General features: G+C 44.8%; 1 protein-coding gene across 1 annotated transcript in view; it reads left to right on the forward strand.

Moving 5' to 3' along the window:
• LOC119164774 (ras-specific guanine nucleotide-releasing factor 2) overlaps positions 1–20562 on the forward strand; it is a 367674-nt gene that overhangs the window by 305935 nt on the left and 41177 nt on the right. Inside the window, exons 11-15 of the mRNA XM_075894126.1 lie at positions 293–410; positions 6659–6819; positions 9000–9081; positions 15082–15308; positions 19921–20003. Of these exons, the coding sequence (XP_075750241.1) occupies positions 293–410; positions 6659–6819; positions 9000–9081; positions 15082–15308; positions 19921–20003 (671 nt within the window). The remainder of the gene's footprint in view (positions 1–292; positions 411–6658; positions 6820–8999; positions 9082–15081; positions 15309–19920; positions 20004–20562) is intronic.

Genomic DNA, 20562 nt, shown 5'->3' on the forward strand with positions numbered 1-20562 from the left:
TTAATCAGTAGCGTGCGTAGGAAAGAGGCCTTAACGCAAAGCCGAAGTATTAAAAGAATATTTTTTCTTATCAGCACAACACAACGTTTGACAGCAAGATAATCGCCTCAACAGAACAAGTACACAGCGTAGAACGTATTGGCGCGCTTACTCGTAAAAGCATAGCATAGCATTTTGGTACAAAAATATAAACTGCTTCGTTCTATATTTTCTAAAGTTTTTTTTTTTTATATACCGCTGATCTTTAGCGTGTTTCTATACCCAAGCTTGTATTTTGTAATCTCTTTTGCAGCAAATGCACGACGAAGTGAGCGAAACCGAGAACATCCGTAAGAACTTGGCCATAGAAAGGATGATCATAGGAGGCTGTGACATCCTCTTGGACGTCAACCAAGTGTTCGTCAGGCAAGGTAAGCAAGCGCGAGTTCTCATTCGGAGTGACGCTCACTTGACGTATTACAGTGAAACAATACTGATACGGTCGTGGCTTGTACGTCTTTTATGATGATGCGAATCTTCCTGTAATCCCGGCCAAGGTCTATTAGCTGGCAGTGCAGTGGAGTACGGTTGTTGTGAACCGAGTTTCCTTCCGCGACGTTTGATACGAACGTACGCTACGACGAAGGTAAGAAAAGGTTATGCCCGCACTGTCGCACAAGACGCGGCAATAACGCGCGGGAACGGCAGTGGTTCTAAAATTTTCTGGCCTTCGTCTATCGCGTGCAAGATTCCCTTTAAGCTATTTTCGCCGCAGTACTGTAGTGTAACGCAAAAAAAAGCGTACTAAGATTGAGGTCTACTAGCTGTCACGGGTCATGGTACATCTGATTCAATAATTACACATGTACCCACGGGCTGTGTATTTCGTAGTTTAAGTATTATTTTTGACAACTAAAACGTTTACTGGCAATCAGTCAGAGCTGTTCAAGGCATTGCTGTGGACAAAAAAAAAAAGAACAACAAATAAAAATATGTACTGGCTTTCAATTGTTGGATACTTAATTTCACTGTGTTCTGGTCATACAAATTTCGGATGAGGCAAATATTATTGGTGATCCCGTGAGATTCGTATCACCAAGGTTTTATTGTTTAACAACCGCTGATGACAACAAAGAAAAAGGGTGAGATGATGAGGTCAGAAAGGGTGGTTTTAAACACGTTTACTTTAAACGCCCGTCAAGGGTTTCATTTTTCGTGTCGTACTCACGCTGAATATCAAACTGCTCCGCAAAGGGAGTCGTAATTATTTTTTTTTAGCTTCAGTAGTCCCTCTCGTGAAACCGGATATCCGCGAATCGAAACACTATACTTTCGGTGAACTTCGTCGAACTCGAGTCGAGCATTTCTAACGCGTCGCAAGCATAGGCACATCTATCTCTCTTCACCTTCACCGATTGACGCAATGAAGACGTGCAAGCACTACGGACAGTCCCAGCGGACCTGCGTTGCGTGGGCGCGTTCCATCGCTCGCGCACAAAACGCAGTCCGCACGCAACAGCCCCGCTACGAACGATGCAAAACACTCGTCCCCCTTTTTTTCCCTCACGACTCGAACGAGCGGTCCCTCGCAGCCGCTGCCACCAAATCGCCCGAGTGTGCATAATGCGCACCACTGGTGGCTGGCCTGCACTCTAGCGCCGGGCAGCAATACTACTACACGGCAACAGTGGGAAAGAGCGGTGCCACTCGGATGTCGTCCTCCGGGGCTTGTTTCGGAGCGAGGATAATTAATCCGACCGGGTACTCATTAAGCCTTCTCCCGCGCGGGTCAACCAGTACGTCCGGCACTTTCCCCGCGTAACACTCGCCCTCGATCATCTTCCTTCCCTACCACGCATCTCTTCATAGCGGGATCAAGAACTTTCCTCACTTCCCGCGCCAGCCATCCTGATTGTTCGAACTGCACAGAAAGCAGACGCCGCGTCGTCTCCACGAGTCTTCTTGAATGGACATCTTTTGCCGAAAAAGAGGGGGGGGGGGGGGGCAGCCTTCTTTTACTCGCTCGTTCGGCTAGCGACCGGACGTAATTAAACGCCGTGTCAAGATGCCCGAGCCATATGCATCGTTCGCACGCCCGAACAAATAGGAAAGCGGTCGAAAGGCGGGCAACGCTTTCTTCGGCGCAGAAATCTCACTGCCCTATATAGAGTAAGTTGGCAGCCGAGTGAGCGCGAAGAAGGACGCTTCCAGTCATCGCCGGCTGACGGAGCTCGTCCTTTTCAATTACGAAGCTATTCCCCCCTTTCATAGCACGCATTCCCAGAGGGAGACAGAGAGAACACTTGGTGCGAGTCATAGGGCATCGCACGCATCTTATGCAAATGCACAGAGATCAGAGCAATATACAGAGTGGACAACGTAAAATAGGACTTTCTCGAGAAGCGATGGGCTAACCGTTCTGATTGGAGCCCCCCCCCCCCCCCCCCGCGGTGGTCTAGTGGCTAAGGTACTCGGCTGCGGACCCGCAGGTCACGGGATCGAATCCCGGCTGCGGTGGCTGCATTTCTAATGGAGGCGGAAATGCTGTAGGCCCGTGTGCTAAGATTTGGATGCACGTTAAAGAACCCCAGGTGGTCAAAATGTCCGGAGCCCTTCACTGCGGCGTCTCTTATAATCATATGGTGGTTTTGGGACGTTAAATCTCACATATAGATCAATCAGTCTGACTGGATGATTCACTTAACTATAGGCAATCCAGTGGGCCCGCGAAGCAGTGGAAAGGTTCGGCCCAGAGGCACAGATATGGACACCTCACAGCTGCTTTTCTCAGTAAAGGTTTTTTTCCGTCCGTTAGTCAAACGCTTTGAGCATGTTCTTATTGCACTGCAACACCGGAATCACGTGATACCTCTGAAAATGTTCAGCACCGTGCAACATGGCGTTAGCGTATGTCGCATACTAGTTGTTAAACGGTGATCTAAAAAGCAGCTTCAGTTAACACAGTTTTAAGCGCGCGGTGATGGTAGGTAAGTAAGGCACCGGCGGAATGTTTACAATAAGTGTAACTGCCGCACGTGAGTGATATCGAAGTGCGCGTCGGTCGAAATCTTATGTATTAAATGTCTCGAGTCGTCGGAAAGCTTCCTGCAGCCTTTAGAAACGCAAGATAGCAAATTACATTCCATATTTCGTGATCAGCGTAAAAATTATACCGTAGCGTCAACAGCAACAAGCATCACCGTAAACTGAAGCTTGAAAAGTGTGCACGCATATATTCGTGAGCTCAACCGACAGGAAACTGCGAATATGACAGCCCGGAGAATCACTTTTACCTTGACTTGCCAAGTGTGTTATGCCTCATTGCACACTCATAATTTGGGCATATACGCACATTATATGGCATCTTGAACACAATCTTGGATTAGCGAGTCACCGGAAGCTTCTTTTTTTTTGCACCACTACAAAAACACATGGTTCGTTATGCGCTTGCTTTGTCAACTTCGTCACGCTTTAACTGCCACAGTGACACAGTTTACAATGCTCGACTGTTCACTTGAAATACCGAATAACCATAAAAAATTCTTGACATTTGTAAGGATTTTGTATATATATTACACCACCCACAATAAATATTGCGATTTTGAATGAGAAGACCATCTAGTACCACGAACCTTGAACTTCGCAAGACTGAGCTTTGGGTGAGAGCCTTGCTGAGCTCCGGGCTGTAAGAGAAGCTTCGTCTGGTCTGACGGCCTATTGACGCTATCCTCGTTCAAAGCACCTTGTCTTAAACTCAATGTTTTCTCTGTGAAGCATTGAGACGAAGTCCGCACTTTTGTTACAGCGAAAAATGCTTACTTTCTCTTTTTTTTTCTTCTAAACCTAGGATAAAAACTCTACATTAGGTGCTTGCACGTACAGATACGTTTGATTTCAACTCACCTGATGCACGAGCTGTCAAAAAAACTATTTTTTAGAAAACTTGCACTCTGTCCACGGGATAAGCGTGAATTCTCGATTACATCGTAAATCAAGTCTATTCATTACTGCACGAAAACTCACGTCGGTACTCTCGTTGTTTGACCCGTTTTCTCAGAGCAGTCGCAATAACAAAACCCAGAAAGGGATGATTCCTATCCGGCTTGCTCTGCAAGTGCGCGAAAAGCGGCGCGATCGAAATGAAAGTCGCCATAAAATGAAAAGTGCGAGGCGCTCTCCGCGTCTTAGGAAGTGGACACGCCGCTTTGAGGACAATCCCTGGCTCCCGAAAACAAGGAGAACAGAACAAATCAGGAGAGTCGTAATTCCTTGAGCTTCCTCAAATCCTGAGAGTACGGACGTCTTCTCCCTTTGTGTCCCTATCACTCCCTATCTCTCTCTCTTTCAGGAATACATGCCCTCAGAGCCACCTTCGTTCGTGAACGCGTCTGCCATCTTTATTTTGTTATTGTTTCTTCGTTTTTACATGGCCTATACTCGCATTGGCCATCAGTCCGGAGTCGTACGTGGCTCGGCTCCAGTTTTATCCCTCGCAGGAAATCCGATCAGAGAAAAAGCCGCGCTCTCGGAGCACTCAGGTTATTCTGCCTCCCGCCAAGCATTTCCTTTTTATTATTTATTCGTCCTTCGTGGCGCAAGAAGATGTTTTTGCACCGTATTTGGCCGACAGGACCGAACAATTTCCAAACAAACTCTGTCCCCGCCGCCGCATACGCTGCCGAAAGCGGAACATGGAAACTATAATCCCCCCCATTTCTCCTCCCTCGGAGATACGATTTGCTATCGACCCTAGCCGACAGACGGTCCCGAGCATATAGAAGAAGCGCGCCGTAAAGAACAAGACGGCAAAGGTGGCACCACCATCGCCATTCCACCCTAACGCAGACGACACCAGCAGTAGTTCACGCACGACTACACACCGCCAATATTTCTAGAATAATCCACGGTGTTCCATTCTTTCTCGCTATTTTTCTATGCGTTCACTTACACATCGATGTTCTTTCCTCAATATTCCGAACAGGCAGGCCATTTTTATTTTTATATATCAATGAGGCTGAAAACTTTTTGCATGACCTTCACTGCATATATCTTATGTTTGGTTTACTAAACCATAACTCATAGAGTGAGGAATTTGTAGTTCATCACACAGTACTTTTTTTATCTTACGTAGTTCTCCCAATTTCAGACAAGTTATCTTATTTATGACTTAAAGAAACATTGCTCAGAAAAGAGGTTAACGATGGACATTTTCTAGCATCTAATGTTGTTTTCTCACGTTCGTGCAATCGGCTACTAGCTGGTCGCCATCGAAAATACGTTAATGCCAAGATAGCGCTTCAATGTCGAAAGAAAAACTGTGCCAGACAGCCAACAAGTAGCATTAGAACATGCCTGTATAGCATATAATGTTCCTTTCGAAAGGGCTAAATTGTGTGCAATGAGGTTTTATGTTTTTAACGCCAATATTCGCACGACACTATAAACATTGAGACATTTTATAGAACACTCAAGAGCTGTGAAGAAGACGAACACATGGACATCTGTTCGTTTTATTCACAGCTCTTGAGTCTTCTATCGAATGTCTACACGTTTAATGTCCCGTAGATATTCGAGCAAAAAGCATGAAAACTAATTGCGCACAACTTATCAGAAGACTAAACAGATGTAAATAAGACGAACACGTGAAGGTATTACCAGTCCAGATTTTCAGGGTAGTCATGCCTCTAGAATACGCATAAACCAACAAGAACGCTGAAATTTTTTCTCACGAAGTATACTAGGCTAAAACGTTTTCGGGAATGCGAGCACAGGTGTATTTTTTAACTTATAATCTGCTTGATGAATATAACAAATACACACACAGAAAAATTTCTAGGCGGAAGCTTTGATGCCTTATCAAACGCGAAAATTGACCGTCGGCATCAACACGAGTGATGCAAAAAGTAATCGCGTGACGCTGACGTCACCGACACTGTGACATCACTATGCCATCGTTGACATCAGATAACGTGGCCTCACGAGACCTCGTCTCTTGCTCAAAAGCGGACCAATCACGGAGACAATGCAAAGTCAGGTTAAGCGCCGAAATCGTGATGTATCCAATCCCGGAGGCAGTGAATAAGCCACGTAAGGTGCAGCAAAGCTTTCGAAGGGATCTGAGGAATATCAATGAATCGGCTGAAAAGGAAAAATTAGCCCACCTTGCACAACGTCGTGCAAAGCTGTGTAGCAGGAAAGCTGGTGGACTCGTTCCAACTTCTCTTGTTAACCATCTGTACTGAATGATTGGACAGTCACTGAGGACGTGCCGGTTCGTAATGGCGGTAATATTTTTTTTTTCTGTGACACACGTCAAACCTATATCATAACAGCTCTGCTCTGAAAAGAACATCGCTTTCACCTGCGGGTCGTCGTAGACGATGTCATAATGAACCATGTCAGACAGACAGCGACTTTAATCATAATGAACCATGTCAGTTTGTTTTTTTTCTCCTCCACCCACTGTGGTTTTAAGATATACTTTTCTGTCTTGTGCAATGAAACGGGACACACAATTTCTAGTAAATACTTTTATTGTTTACATTTGCTGATGAACTGCCTGCCTTTTTTCAATTGTAGTGTGAACCAGAAAAAAAACAAAATAAACACACGCAAATAAGTTTTATCTAGAGCTAGATTGTACTGTACTGAAGCGCCACCTGTTCGCCCTCTGACGCAGGCAATGTGATCCACGTGGTGGGGTCGGACAAGGCCAAGTCCCAGCGATCGCGAATCCCTAACCTCAAAGGCGAGAAAGAAGTAGTGCGCCAATGCTACCTCTTCACTAACCACATGCTCCTCTGCAACCGAACCTCGGCCGGAAAACTACATCTGGTCGAGGTACGCGTTTGCAACATTGTGCGACTTGAAAAGTGTGTGTTACACAAAGGATCAGCAGGTACAAAATGTCTCATCTATTGTTTCCTTCTTGTCAGTTGTTTCTGTATTGATCGCAATTGTTCTCAGGTTGTATTCGAGAGAGTGATGGGGATTAGTAATGTGTTCATCAGGATGGCTTGTCAACTTTTCGCGCCAAACATCTCTCAAATACATGAAAAAGGATAAATCAACCTATTTTATGCACCAATGTACACTTTCTATTCAAGATATGCTTGGAATGGAAACTCGGTGTCGAGAGTCTAGTCTATCATTTCTCAGCTTATACTTTAATTACACAAGAGCAATGAAAAGAGCGCGTGAAACGTGTAAACCATTTGTGTGACCTTGAATAGTGCATAGTTCACACCATACATATGTATGCTCGTTAAGTAACAAAAAAATTTAATTATTGAAATGCCAACAAGAAACAAGTTCCTTGAATAGTGCCTCGTTCACACCATTATATATGTATGCTCGTTAAGTAACAAAAAATTTTAATTAATGAAATGCCAACAAAAGAAATATAAATGTCTGTTGTAGTGACTAACAACTTTCTGAAATGCCAGAATAAAGGGTTGTCGATTAGAAGGCTGCACATTAGTTGTAATGTTGGCAGAACTATCTTGACATCTTGCAGCTTCGAATAAGAACTGACCGTAAAGTGCTAAAGAAGGATTGGCACTATGCGGGAAATGCACAATCGCCCGACACTGATTGACTGCACCGTGCGCAACATCCCGGCACGCTTTGAACTGACCGTGAAGCGTTCACCCCGAAAAACAAACACGCGTGGTTCAGTCGAGCCGGCCCATTGTAGCGGATGAATAACAACAGTCTTACCTTGATTTGACTGTAAGTTGCTTCGCAGCATCTTGCCCTCAGAAACAAAATGGACGCCGCTTCAAGTGAGTTTATGTTTCCATTAAAAAAATTGCATGACGTTGCTGGGAGACACCTAATTTAAACCACGTACTCTGGTGATGCCCCCTGTTACTGAACACCAGTCAAACCACTCGAGTCAAGTGGTGCTCAACTATCAAAAGTCCCTATGTACGACGAAGATGAGCTTTGGGGTCAGCTTCGACAGTTTTACACTATTACAGAGAACAGAATCGCGAGTTGGGCAAATTAGTGGATGTTCATCGTAGAATATTCTACAGCGCAACGGGTGTCCCTTCTTTGTTTGTATCTAACCCATTGCACTGTAAAATATTCTACAATGAACATCCTACAGAGAGCCCACGATGCGGTGGTCAGGCTTAGCCTGCACCCTATCTGTATATGCTACTTTAAGGTTGCAGAGTTGCGCATAGAACTGCAGGCGACATGTTTGTCGTGTCGAATACCGGTGCATAACTTGACTGTCGTTGACAGAGTCAATGCAGTTGGTTGCAGCAGCAGCGTTAAGGAATTCGAACATTGGACTGAGCATCAACTTCTCTGCAACGTGTGGTTGCTGGCGGCGTTAAGGAGACGGACGTGTGACTCTGCTACCTAAATATAGCATATACTCTAGCCTGCTCGTCTCAGAGTGGTAGGAGCAACAACGCGCTAGTGGAGTCTCTCAGGACCTTTAATAAAGTTTGACCAATGAACCAACCTATACAAGTTTACAGGGTAGCTATAAACTGCCAAGTTAGCGTAGTTATTCTTTTCATGAGACCGAATAAAACTTTTCATATTCGTAAGCCATAATCACGCTACTCTGTACAGCATATTTGCCAGACTTTATGACGGCATCTGTCATAGTTCAAATGAGAACGCAGTTCCAGCTGCACATGTCGGTGTTTGCCTTTTATGCATGTCCATATAACGACACTTGTACATATATATTCTTCGCCTATATAGCGCAATAAAACTGCACTCGTGCACGCCATTTGCAAAAATTTGTGTGTCGCCATTATTTGGGCGATCTAAGTTTTCAAAAAGCTAGCTGCACAATTATTAGGAAAGTTAAAGAACCCCAAGTGGTCGAAACTTCCGGAGCCCTCCACTACAGCGTCTCTCATAATCATATGGTGGTTTTGGGACGTTATACCCTCCATATTATACAATTACTAGGAAGTGTTCTCTATATTATGGCGAGTACCAGCAGAACTTCCTTGTCGTCTTAATTTTTTCACTCGTGGTATCTGTCGCAGAGCGTCGGAAAAATTCCCCTGGCAGATGCCACGCTCATTGAAGACCCCAACGATCAGTTCCAGTTCATCGTGGACGATGGTGGTGAGTTGAGATGTTGTTTCTCATTTTAGTGGAAGTGGTTGTGTCGCTGTGTTGCAGAGCACAACTTTGCGGGCATGGGCGCCGGCATGGGGATGAGAGTTCAAAATGGCCACCTTCCCCCTATCCCAAGCTATACTAACACTTAGCCTTCCGTGTGTCTGTTGCGTAGCCAGTCATGAATCGATCAGTATGAATTAGCCCAATCTTCAGCACGTACTTCTCTCGCAAGCCTACCCCCCCCCCCTCCACTTTTTTTCGACGTGATATAACACAGCTTTGCAAGCCTCAAAACAAAATCCTGCCGACGTCCATGGTTGGGGGCACGATTCCCCGTTACGACGACTTAACTTAAGCATGCCAAGATGCACTACCGCTTGTGTAGATTGATTTTAGTGCTTGTCAAAGATCCGCGAGGCGTCAAAGTTAACGCTTAGACCACCATAAATTGATGCGCTTTCAGTCTAGAATGTTAGGCAACGCGTTGTGGAAACTTATTAACAGAAATAAATTTTTTAAAAGAAATAAACTGACTTGTATTTTAGGGGCGAAGCTCCTTAGAGTCGAGCAATGTCTTCGGTCAGTCGGCGTAACACGTTTGGCACATGCCCACTCTAAAGTGGGTCTAGAGCGGGTATGTGCCATAGCGGATTCGAGATGCGCGATGGCGGTACTTGGAGTGTTCGCTAGATGGACGCACAGACGGACGCACGGACGGATGGACAGACAGACTAGCAGACGAACGGACGGATGGAAGCACGAGTGGACGGACAGACGGATGGACGTACACACGGATGGATGGATGGACGGGCGGACGGGCGGACGTACGGATGGTAGCGCGGACTGATGGAAGCAAGAACGAACAGACGGACAGGTTGAAGGCTGCTTCGCCCCACTCATCATCATTCACTCCGTAGATATGCCGTGATTTTTTTTCTTATCTTGTTAAAGTCTTTAATTTATTTTTAGATTTAGGAAGTAAGAGATAGTGTCATCGTATCGACTAACGCATCTTATATACGGAAACAGTAATCAATTTCACAGTGAATTACTGTAGACGCCTTCCCAACTATCGTAATATTTTGTTAAACTCCATTTTAATTTTTCACAGGGACATGTCGCAAATGATAAGTTAAGAATTTAAGTGCGTGCACATGGTAAGAGTTCAGTGCCCCAGAACATGAAAATTTTATTCATTTTAAAAAGTTTAACTTAAACGCCAAGGAATATCCTTGCGAATAATGTTTAAAAAATTGTACTAAGTTGAAAAGTTCATCTTAGTAGAATGCCCAGTCAGTTTTTAAGTCACAATTTGCGATGTTGAATATTCAAAATTAGCCAGTTGGTTCCACGGTGTGAAGTAGTAGAAGATGAAGTGTACAGGCGTTGATTGTTCCGATAGAAATTGTAAATTACTCGCGCCCTCAATATTTTTTTTCATATAATCCAACTTCAGAGCATACTTACTTTGACCGCCACCCGACACTATTTAGGAGCTATGTTTCAATCATTTTATGAAGTATGTATCGGTAAATGCATAATAACAACGTGACCTTTGAGAAAGGAGCGCCGTTCTGATACTAAAAACAGTCGTCAATGGAATACTTTTTATTGCGATAGCAATTATATGGATAGTCACGGCTGGTTTTTGCCATCGCTGCCACCGTCAGTCACGTATATGCATGTGTATGTATATATATACGGGAAATGATGCGCTAGCCTTTTTGCGGAGCGAACATCGCCTTGCCGGTCGGGGTCATCTGCACGTGCACTTATCTCATGAGCGAATAAATGGGGGGGGGGGCGGGGGTGGTGGGGGGGGGGGGGGGGGGCTTATGCTTGCCACGCTATTACGGCAACGATCAGCGCGCGGCTTGCGCCTCCGCAGCAAACGGGAGCTTCCACGGGCTGCGTTCTCAACACGAAAAAAAAAGAAACGGTGCCGAAAGTGTGCCTGGAGCGGCCGTGTTCTCTTACATCAGCGTTATGTAGAGTTACGTGAGAACGGGTCTAAATGAGTTGACTGCCGGGCCTCACTTCGTATAACTTTGTAATTTGGCGCTATGACCACGCCGCAGGAAACTTCGTTACTTAAAAGCGCATGTTTACTGATATTATAAAAATGCTAGCCTTGCTTCGCAAAACATTCGAATATGTTCCCATCACATTGATTGCTTCGCCCTTTTGACGAAACTGTGACTTTCTTTAAGGACGAAGCTCCTTGTGGTCTAGGGCAGTCCACCCCTACGGCGTAGCCACCACAGCATGTGCACATACAGACAGACAGACAGACAGACAGACAGACAGACAGACAGACAGACAGACAGGCAGACAGACAGACAGACAGACAGACAGACAGACAGACAGACAGACAGACAGACAGACAGACAGACAGACGGACGGGCGGACGGGCGGGCGGGCGGGCGGGCGGGCGGACGGACGGACGCTTGTTCCACTCGTCATCATTCGCTCAGTGCATAGGCTGTGGTATCTTTTTTTTTTCCTTCTGAGCTCGTTTCCATGCAAAGGTTCCTTTTACCTCGCCTTAAAACTTCATTTCGCGAACTTTCTTTTTCGGGCGTGACGTATAGGGCTGTCCCAATTTTCCACTTTTAGCACTGCTGAAACCACGAAAAGAGTCAATTTACACAGGTCTTGGGGTGGCAATGATGCGAATAATAAATGGGAATAAAGTTTGCGGTGGCACACGAACCTTTGCCGTACATCCCCCTCCACATTTTTTTTCCTTATGTTGACAATTGATATGTAAAAAAGAGCCTACTTAAAAACATGCAGTAGCGTTTTCCCAATTGACTGCACGAAAATTTAAGAATTTTCAGAAGAATCAAGTTCTAAACCAAAAACTCTGTGAGCTTATGCTTTAATGATTCTATCTGCACAGCATTTTTGTACTGTCGTAGGGTGCAGATTTTCCCAAGTCTGAGAGCTGTTACGAATTTCACGAGACGACAAAATTTCGCAGCGTTCTATAGACAAGCAAATAGCGCAAAACGGACGCCTCTTCGCAGCATCAAATATAGCGCGTTCGCAAACAGCGTTCTTGGCATACCGTAGGAGATTGCTCGTTTCTCGGAGACGTTAGCTAAGCGACCAATCACCATGGCCGTCTCAAAATGCGAAAGCGAGCGTATGAAGAAAAAAAAATAAAGCGGCGAAGTACATTCTCGAGAACAAATAAAGCCAACCGAGATTTGTAAAGCAGAGCGAGGGGGTATTTCGCAGGCGCGCGCGGTTTCGAGCGACCATTGTTTACGACTGGCTTCAAGTTTTACACGAACCTCAACGCCACGGGTTCGACGGGTCTCCCTAAATCAGGAAATAAACGAGAGAAAAGCATATACCAGGCACACAGACCGATAAAATAGCAAGAAGCGCGGCTGCGGTGGCAGAACTGCAGGAAGATTATACGGGCTCGGTCCTCGTCTTTCGGCGGCCGCTTCGCATTATAGACCGCAGAAAACAGACGTTCTTCTTCCCAGGAGCATTAGGAAACACTCCCTAGTCTCTGAACGACATAAAGAGGGCATCGCAATAAAACGTAATTTGGAGAAGAAAAAAAAAGGGGTATTTTTCTTTTCTGTCCGATGTCTCGAAACAAACCCACCGGCCAGAAATCTAACCAAAAAATGGGTAGTGTCCCGCATAGTCAATATACAATAACTGTTTTTATTAAGTTTTTACTTTCTTACACTCTACTCGCTCATTGAAAACCGATTTATTCGAAGCATTAACGGTCATGACAGCACGTGCGCCCACACTGCGAAATTTATGGCGATTATTTTTCTTCCCAATTCCTTCCTTCTGCTGCTGCCCTTTTCGTGTTTTTTTTTTTCACGAAATAAGGGATGGTTGTATTTCCTCACAAAAGCGGCCACCCATGCGACTTACCGAGTCGTTTTCGCGACAGTGATTGCACAACTGACTATTCCTGAACAGACTTTGCCCGGTATGTGTGAGGTTTGAATAATATATTATTGCAAAGAGTGGATACGTACCGCTGTATTGGCAGCCTACGCACTAGGAACTCTCGCATGTTGTGCATTAATGAAGGTATAACTCACTGTAGAAAAATTATTTTTTTAAAAACACCAAAAAATTTCGAATGGACGTTTCCCTTACATCGCCATAACTAAGTTAGTGCAAGGGCTGTATAAGGTACCGTATTCCTGGCATATTTCTCTCTCCCATTTTTTTCTCCTTTCACGCTACCGTACATGTAGCATGGATTTTAGAACCTCTCGAAACGACGGGCACTTTAAAAAGTCAATTGCAATCTCGCGACAAAAGAGCGCTAAGACGACAAAAAAAATATCAGCGCAATTTTATTTGAGTCATTTGGTCAGCACTCTAGCGCTGACGACGATAGTCTCCAAAAAGCCTGCCGCTAGGAGCCGGTTCACTATCTCTAGAAAAGCTTTCCGCCGTGCTGCGATGAGCACTAACCTTCGGAAGGTCGACAGCCAGAGACAGTCCATTTGTGAACTTCGTTGTGCGTTGTGAGTCTTCATAACAGCTGTCATTTGAACGGTGATTCTTTTTCAACGCTTCTTATATTATTTTTGGGATTCTTTCACAACAGTGTTTAACTTGGTGAAGTAGTAGTACTGACAGCTTTTTTAGTATATACTTTGAGCATATATATATATATATATATATATATATATATATATATATATATATATATATATATATATATATATATAACACTAAAATTTTCAAAAAAATTATTAATTTATTTTCCGCGTATACAGTAATATTCGCAGACATAACTACGTTCGTTAAACACAATATATTATTGAAGAAATAGGTTTTCACGCAAATAAACGCTTGCACTGTTGTACATGATGAACTAAATGCGCCTCCCAAATTATTCGCTGCATGCGCCTGTGTTACTGCATAGATCAACTAAAACAGGCAAGAACAGAGTACTCGTCAGTATTGCCAGCTGGCACAATTTCAGTACCACTGAACGCAACTAAGACGCGCTGTAACTGTCCCGAACCTGCGCATAGGCCAGTCATTTGTCATATTTTAAGAATGTATCCTGGTACTTGGGAAATCAGTTACGAGATGTCTATGGAAGCCAAACTAATAAATATTTCAAATCAATCAACCTTCCAGGTGATTCATTTCTGTAGTGTCGGTGTTAGGCAGGACTGCATGCATTTGTTTGACGCTGTTCTAAACAAAAAAGGGGAGAGATAGAGAGAGAGAAAGCTTCTTACTGAAAAGCAAACCAGTTAACCCGATTAAGCTCTCTTACTTGATAATCTGCAGTGTATGGAATAGAGAAGGGAAAAAAAGGTCCTACTAGAATGAGGGCAGAAAGGAGTGTAAAAAGATAAACTATAATAAGCAACAAAAATACCGGTCTTCTAATTGGTGATATGGGCGACGACGGCACGGACTAAGGACATTCAGTGCAAAATGATAAAAACACAAAAAACAAAGAGCCATCATTTGCGCACACCCTCAGATAAAATTATAAAGGCAAGCTTGTTTCCATTCCAAACTGAAGTTTACGTTTGCCAGAAAGAAAACCCCATCGGGCTTCAAAAGTAGCGTAAAACAAAACAAGGACTTTTCATCTGTCTACATAAGCCGCTTTCCTGCGCCCCCCCCCCTCTTTTTTTTTTTGTGATGAGCGATACGCATTGCAGATTGGATATCTTCGTATGACTGAAACGCCATCTTTTAAAGAAAGCAACGACTCAGTTGTTCCTTGTCAAGAAAGCGCATTTGCTCCCGACTTTGCGGCGGCATAATTCCATCGACCAGCCCACGATCCGCGGTCGATATACGTCTTAATTTCACGAAGACACACAGAGGCACCGCATCGCGCGAAAGAGCGCACCCTTTGCCGTCGCTAAAATAAAACAGACCGAGGAAAAGCGGGAGGCAGTCAGAATGTCCCGCTGTTGTTGTTGTGTTTGTTTCCCTTCCCCTTTCTCACCAAACCTCTCCTCGTCACTTCCGGTGCAGAGGGCTCGGTGAGTTCGGTATCCAGCCTGACGAGCGGACTCGGCAGCAGCGGCGAATCCACCGCCACGACAACGGCGACATCCGGCGGCGGGTCGGGGCAACAGAAAGACTATGGCGGTCTCGACTTCAAGATCATCGTCGACTTCAAGACCGCGCCGCCGGTGACGGTGCAGCTAGTCGCTCCAACCATGCAGGAGAAGGCGGCCTGGACGAGCGACATTAGCCAGGTGATGGACGATCACCCACCACGCGCTACGGCAATGTTTATTGTGCTGCGTATCGTAATCACCGCGTTCTCCGGCGGTGCCCGCGCATGCCGCCGCTACCGTTGTCAACTGCGGCGATCGTGCGCCGTCCGAGTAAGCCTAGCGACGCTTCGACCACCTTCGCCCGCTCGCTCTTCGCGCTTTTTTTTTTTTGTGCAAGGGGTGCGCCGAGCGCGAAAGCGGAATTCGGTCCCGAGGGCAGCCGGTACATCAGCTGGCGTACGGTATGACCATCGCGTGAAACACAGCTAGCACGCACCGCACCGCTGTTGCTGCTGCGAAAGCTACACCGATGTTATCGCGTGCAATGTTCGGCCGGTGCAATGCCAGGCGAGTATTCACACTGCGGAGCGAATAGTGGCTTATCCCTAGCGAGCCAATGAGGTGCACTGGACCGGCATGGCTGAAATTTGCAAATGGAGTGCAGTGCTCGTACACCCAAAGTCCTACGCGAAATACGGCGCTAGCGTTGCGCTTCTTGACGACAGAGCATTGAATCGCTTTACAGCCAAAGCTTCTGCACCTAACTAAGCCATGAGCAATAGGAAAACGTTGAATTAAGCCCGGGGTCAGGATGCTAGCATAATAGCAGAGTAGAATTCTTCGTTTGATTGGTGTGTCCACACGTGAAAGAGCAACACAGCATCAGTCACAATCAGAAAATAGAAACAACATTAGCGGCAGTCAGATTTGTAAAAATTGAAAACACCGCGATGCTTTTCAACTAGGAAATGAAAAAACAAAATTCCCCATAGGCAAAAGTGGAATCATTTTGTAATGAAAAAAAAAGGTCTGAATAAAATGCACTGTACAAACAGGTGAAAAAAGTCTGTTTAGGAAGACAATTATTTTGTTTGCGTAACATGTTGCAACTTGATGTGACGTTGCTGTTGCAATAGGAAGTGTATGACGAACGAAAACTCGGATAACGTTAACCATCAAGCGCTCCACACTCCTCGAGTTGCGGTGTATTTCCTCTGTCATCATCGTCCTTGCGTTCATTTTCCACCTCTTTTCAATAGTCAAGTAATTCAATGAAGTAATTAGGTTAACCAAATAAGCAGTAATCAAGTTAATGTTGTCCACGCACTTCTTGTTAACGAAGAGTGCATTTCACTAAATTCCCCAGAGAAGTCTCGTTTCACCCGTTGAATCCGCCGTTAAAGCAACGACCTACCCTCAATGCAAATCCGTCTGTCAACCGCTAAAGTGTAGTGCAATGCATTTTTAGTTACACTGTAGTCATTCATGAACGTACTTGGTCCCTAAAGGGTTCTGCGCCCCACAACACTCAGCAGCCAATATAAGTCAGTAGCAAGTTGTCACGTTTACGAATGACACCAAAAAATATTCCGTACGGGCATGTACGGCCATTACGTTGCCTTTTTTTTCTTTTTTCACTGTGAAAGTTGATAGTTGCTTACTCGCCTGATGCTAGCTGCCAATGTTTGGTGAATCCGCATTTTTTTTTTTTTTTCACCTTAGCTCCCGAAGTGCTTGAGTTAGGCTTCACCTGTTGCAGCAAAGTCTAAAGTAGAGCACGCTCTACAGGCAGCTGGAGCGAGGTTGACGCTTCAAGTCAGCAAGGTCAGGTTCACCACGTTAAAGCAAAAAAAAAGAACAAGAAAAAATGACGAAATAAAAGAAATAACTTGGTGCTACAGACAAAATGTTATAGCAGAAAATCGAAAGCTGGGCCAGTCAGTGATAGTTCTTGTACATATTCGAAAACAAGCGCAAGCACGAAACGGTCACAGAAGGAACAAACCGCAGCCCCAACCCGGAACTCAATGTTGCTTGGAGAGAGAGAAAAATGTTTTAATTGAAACTGAAGGTTAACACCACGAAAAAAAGCACTGCTTAAGTATGCACAACCAACTAGCCCAGTCAGCTACCTTACTTAAGAGAAAGCAAAAGCTGTTAGCCTGGTTATTCACCTGACATGCTGCTCCTGGGCCCTGGCACCTTAATGTTTTGTTTCTTGGGCTCTAAAGGGGGTATTTTTTTTAACACGACAGTTTGTGCCAGGGTCAACTACGACTCCGCTGACGTACTTCCGTCACGGATATGACGATGTAAAATATATGCTAACAGATTGCAAGGAAAAAAAAACGAGACTTAATGATTCTGTCGCGCGGCGTCAAACCAGTACCCACTCGATTCGCAGCGCGCGGTGCTAACCACTATGCCAAGGCGATTACGTTGTCGATAATGCTAACGACATCATCTGGCAATGCTCAGAGCTCCAAAACATAAACGTGTTTTTGTTATCAGCAGCGAGGTGGCGCGACGGGCTCGCGTTGGGCGCGCTCTAAAGGTCACCGGCTCTATGGAGCGCCGCCTCCACGAAGCTTGATCTCGCCTGTGCGCGCGCTTATCCGACTCGTAATTCGGGAGTCGACGAAGATGATTTTGCTCGGTGCCACGACCGTATTTACGAAAGAATTGCGCTGCTGACACACAACAAAGTAAGAATTGTGACAGTTCGCGCTCGTCCTGTGTATGCTTGTGCACTCATTTCGTGCGTCTTTCGTTCTGTTCGAACAGCGGGCTTTGAGGGTCGAGCTATGACATTCGTTAGTCCGCGATCGTACTGTGTATGCTGATTTCGTGCGTGCTTTCTGTTTGAGGTGTGCGCTGCAAGTTTTGAGCTACTTGCCGTTCTTCACGCGACTTTGCAATTTCTTTCTGTTGCTGAAGCAATGGACAATAAATGCTCAACTACCTATGGGAAGACACGTTTCGCTTTCGCGTTATACTGATTACTAAAAGGAGGGATCAGCCACGTCGTTTTACAATTATCTTCACAATCAAGATGGATGGTGCCTTGTCCCCTTCTGCGCTAAAATGGTATCATGGGTGCAATGGCGTAAGCAATATTAACGTCCCTCCAATAAACATGCATTAGCTTGTCAGCGCTACGATTTATCCCATCTGTATTCAGGTCTTGTTCGCGCTGTTTTTTCGAATATCCACCTAGTGTTTCACCACTTTCATCAAGGCAGAATGCGAATGATGAATCGGCATATGTACATCTTGGTTGAAAGCTCGAAAAAATGGGCTGAACCTTAATAAGCAAACTAGAAAGCACCAGTGCAAAAAACACTCTCACTACGCTATTTCTCTTTACATTTTTCTGAAGTATTGTGTTTGAAACTAGTGTCCCTCTTACGGTGTGACGGCTCTCATCATACAAAAGCAATCAAATTTCATTTACAGATTGAATACGTGTGTTTACTCGATAAAAACAATCAACTCCTATCCAGCAATATTCAATAGTTTGCGTTTAATAGCGCCCAACTTAGCAGTCGACTTATGTGTAATATTTGAAGGAGGGAGAGAGAGGCAAAGAAAAGGCAAGAATGTTGAACCCGACTTTCTGCCCTACACTGGGTGAGGGTTAAAATGGAGGAAAAGAGTTAAAGAAGAAAAAAATGAAACAAAGTGCTACGCGGAATGACATATCAACGTTCCCCAGGCACAATCAGGCAACCACAACCAGCAAGTGTTTTAGACCAGTTCCGCCCCGGTTGAATGAAAGTAGACGTGAAACCAAGATGTTCAAAAAAAAAGGCTTCCAAAAACTGGCTCCAAGGAATCCAGAACTTTCAGTGCGCATTGAGCTGATGGAGTTGTCATTCCGTTGAGGGGAGCGCGCATCGTGCTCATGAGGCCTTAATACAGCGAGAACTTGTCGGTTATCATCATATAAATCATCTGTGGACGATGACGTACATTGCGGAGCATTACGTACTGGCTCTTTAAAAGTGTGCAGTGGTGGCGCTGAGAGCGACCCGACATCCGCAGCCATTTGCAAAGAATATGCAGCTCATAAGAAAGGGCCCTGAAATATCTTAACTGCCATGGCTCGTACGACTCATCATTAAAATACTGTTCATTAGACTAAAAAAGAACGCAGTGTATTAAAACAGATGGTACGTCACGGCTAAAGGCACGGAGAGGCGGCTTATATTGTGAGAAATTGACGACGCTCGCGTCGACGACGACCGTATAAGGCTACTGCTGCGCAACGTGGTCAGTTAACGCGATTTCCTACTCCGACAGACCATCAGCCTTCCCTTGAGCGACAGTTATAACCACTGCCGCCACCACAACTGCTTAATGCATCACAGTCGGAGAACTTTGTTGGAAACATGCAGATACCCTGCGACCTCATCAAGGCCAGAGCAACCTGTATTCTTACTGGTCCCGCCAGTTTTGGGAGTAATCAAAGACCACCACCAGCTGCAGTGATCAAAAGATTACATTGTTGAGCTGCCACTCCAGGGTGATATCGGATCACATCAACGTGGCGACACAGTAGCAATGACAACATTAGTGCAATACGTTGTCCCATCAGCGTTTCAGGGATTTCAATGCTAAACAATTATTGAATGGTTGAACTCTGCATGTCACTATGTTTTTATGCCTCGAACAAATATCTTCCTTATAACCTTCAGCGGGAGATATTTAGCCGAGTGAATTTTTATTATGATTGTAAGGTATACTGTGTCGCACGTCCAATAATAGCTCCTGTTAAGCAATCTTCCCCTTGTTTCGTCGTTTATTGCAGTGCATCGACAATGTGCATTTCAACGACCTCTTCCACGGCACGATGAGCGACGCTTCGTCGGTCACGATGCCACATTCCATCAGGTACGTGACGCAAACAAAAGAGCCGTTAGAGTTCTTTTTGGCCTAAATGTCGTATGTCTCGAAAGAAGTCTTGTTTAATCGACATCATTCCACCCTTCGTTCTTTTTAATGAGATGGTACATCAATTATAATGCTGATTTTACGATTTTCGACATGATGTTAAAGAGACATAGGCGCATAAATAAGGCGCCAGATACATCTTAGCTCTTAAAGGCATCGAACATGTATCATACAGGATCCAAAATTTCCAAACTAAATATCCGCCACGAATACAGTATACAACTTGAAGAACATCGTGAGACTATGACGCCTTAAAAATACAGAAACAGCGTTTCCTCGTATACATTTCTGAAGTCAGGCATAATTTATACGAATTATCATGTGAAGACAAGGGGTGCCAGTCGGAACAATATAGTCAACAAGCACACGTATCTATCACACATCACGCAATGATGTTTTAAAAACGCTACATAACGTAGCCTACAAAAAATTGTCGACAGTCACATTAATATAAACTACGACGCGAAAACAAAGAAAAACTTAAATGCGCTAGTAAGAC

The sequence above is a fragment of the Rhipicephalus microplus genome, chromosome 1 (genome assembly GCF_043290135.1).
Source record: "Rhipicephalus microplus isolate Deutch F79 chromosome 1, USDA_Rmic, whole genome shotgun sequence".
In the NCBI taxonomy this organism is placed as follows: Eukaryota; Metazoa; Arthropoda; class Arachnida; order Ixodida; family Ixodidae; genus Rhipicephalus; species Rhipicephalus microplus.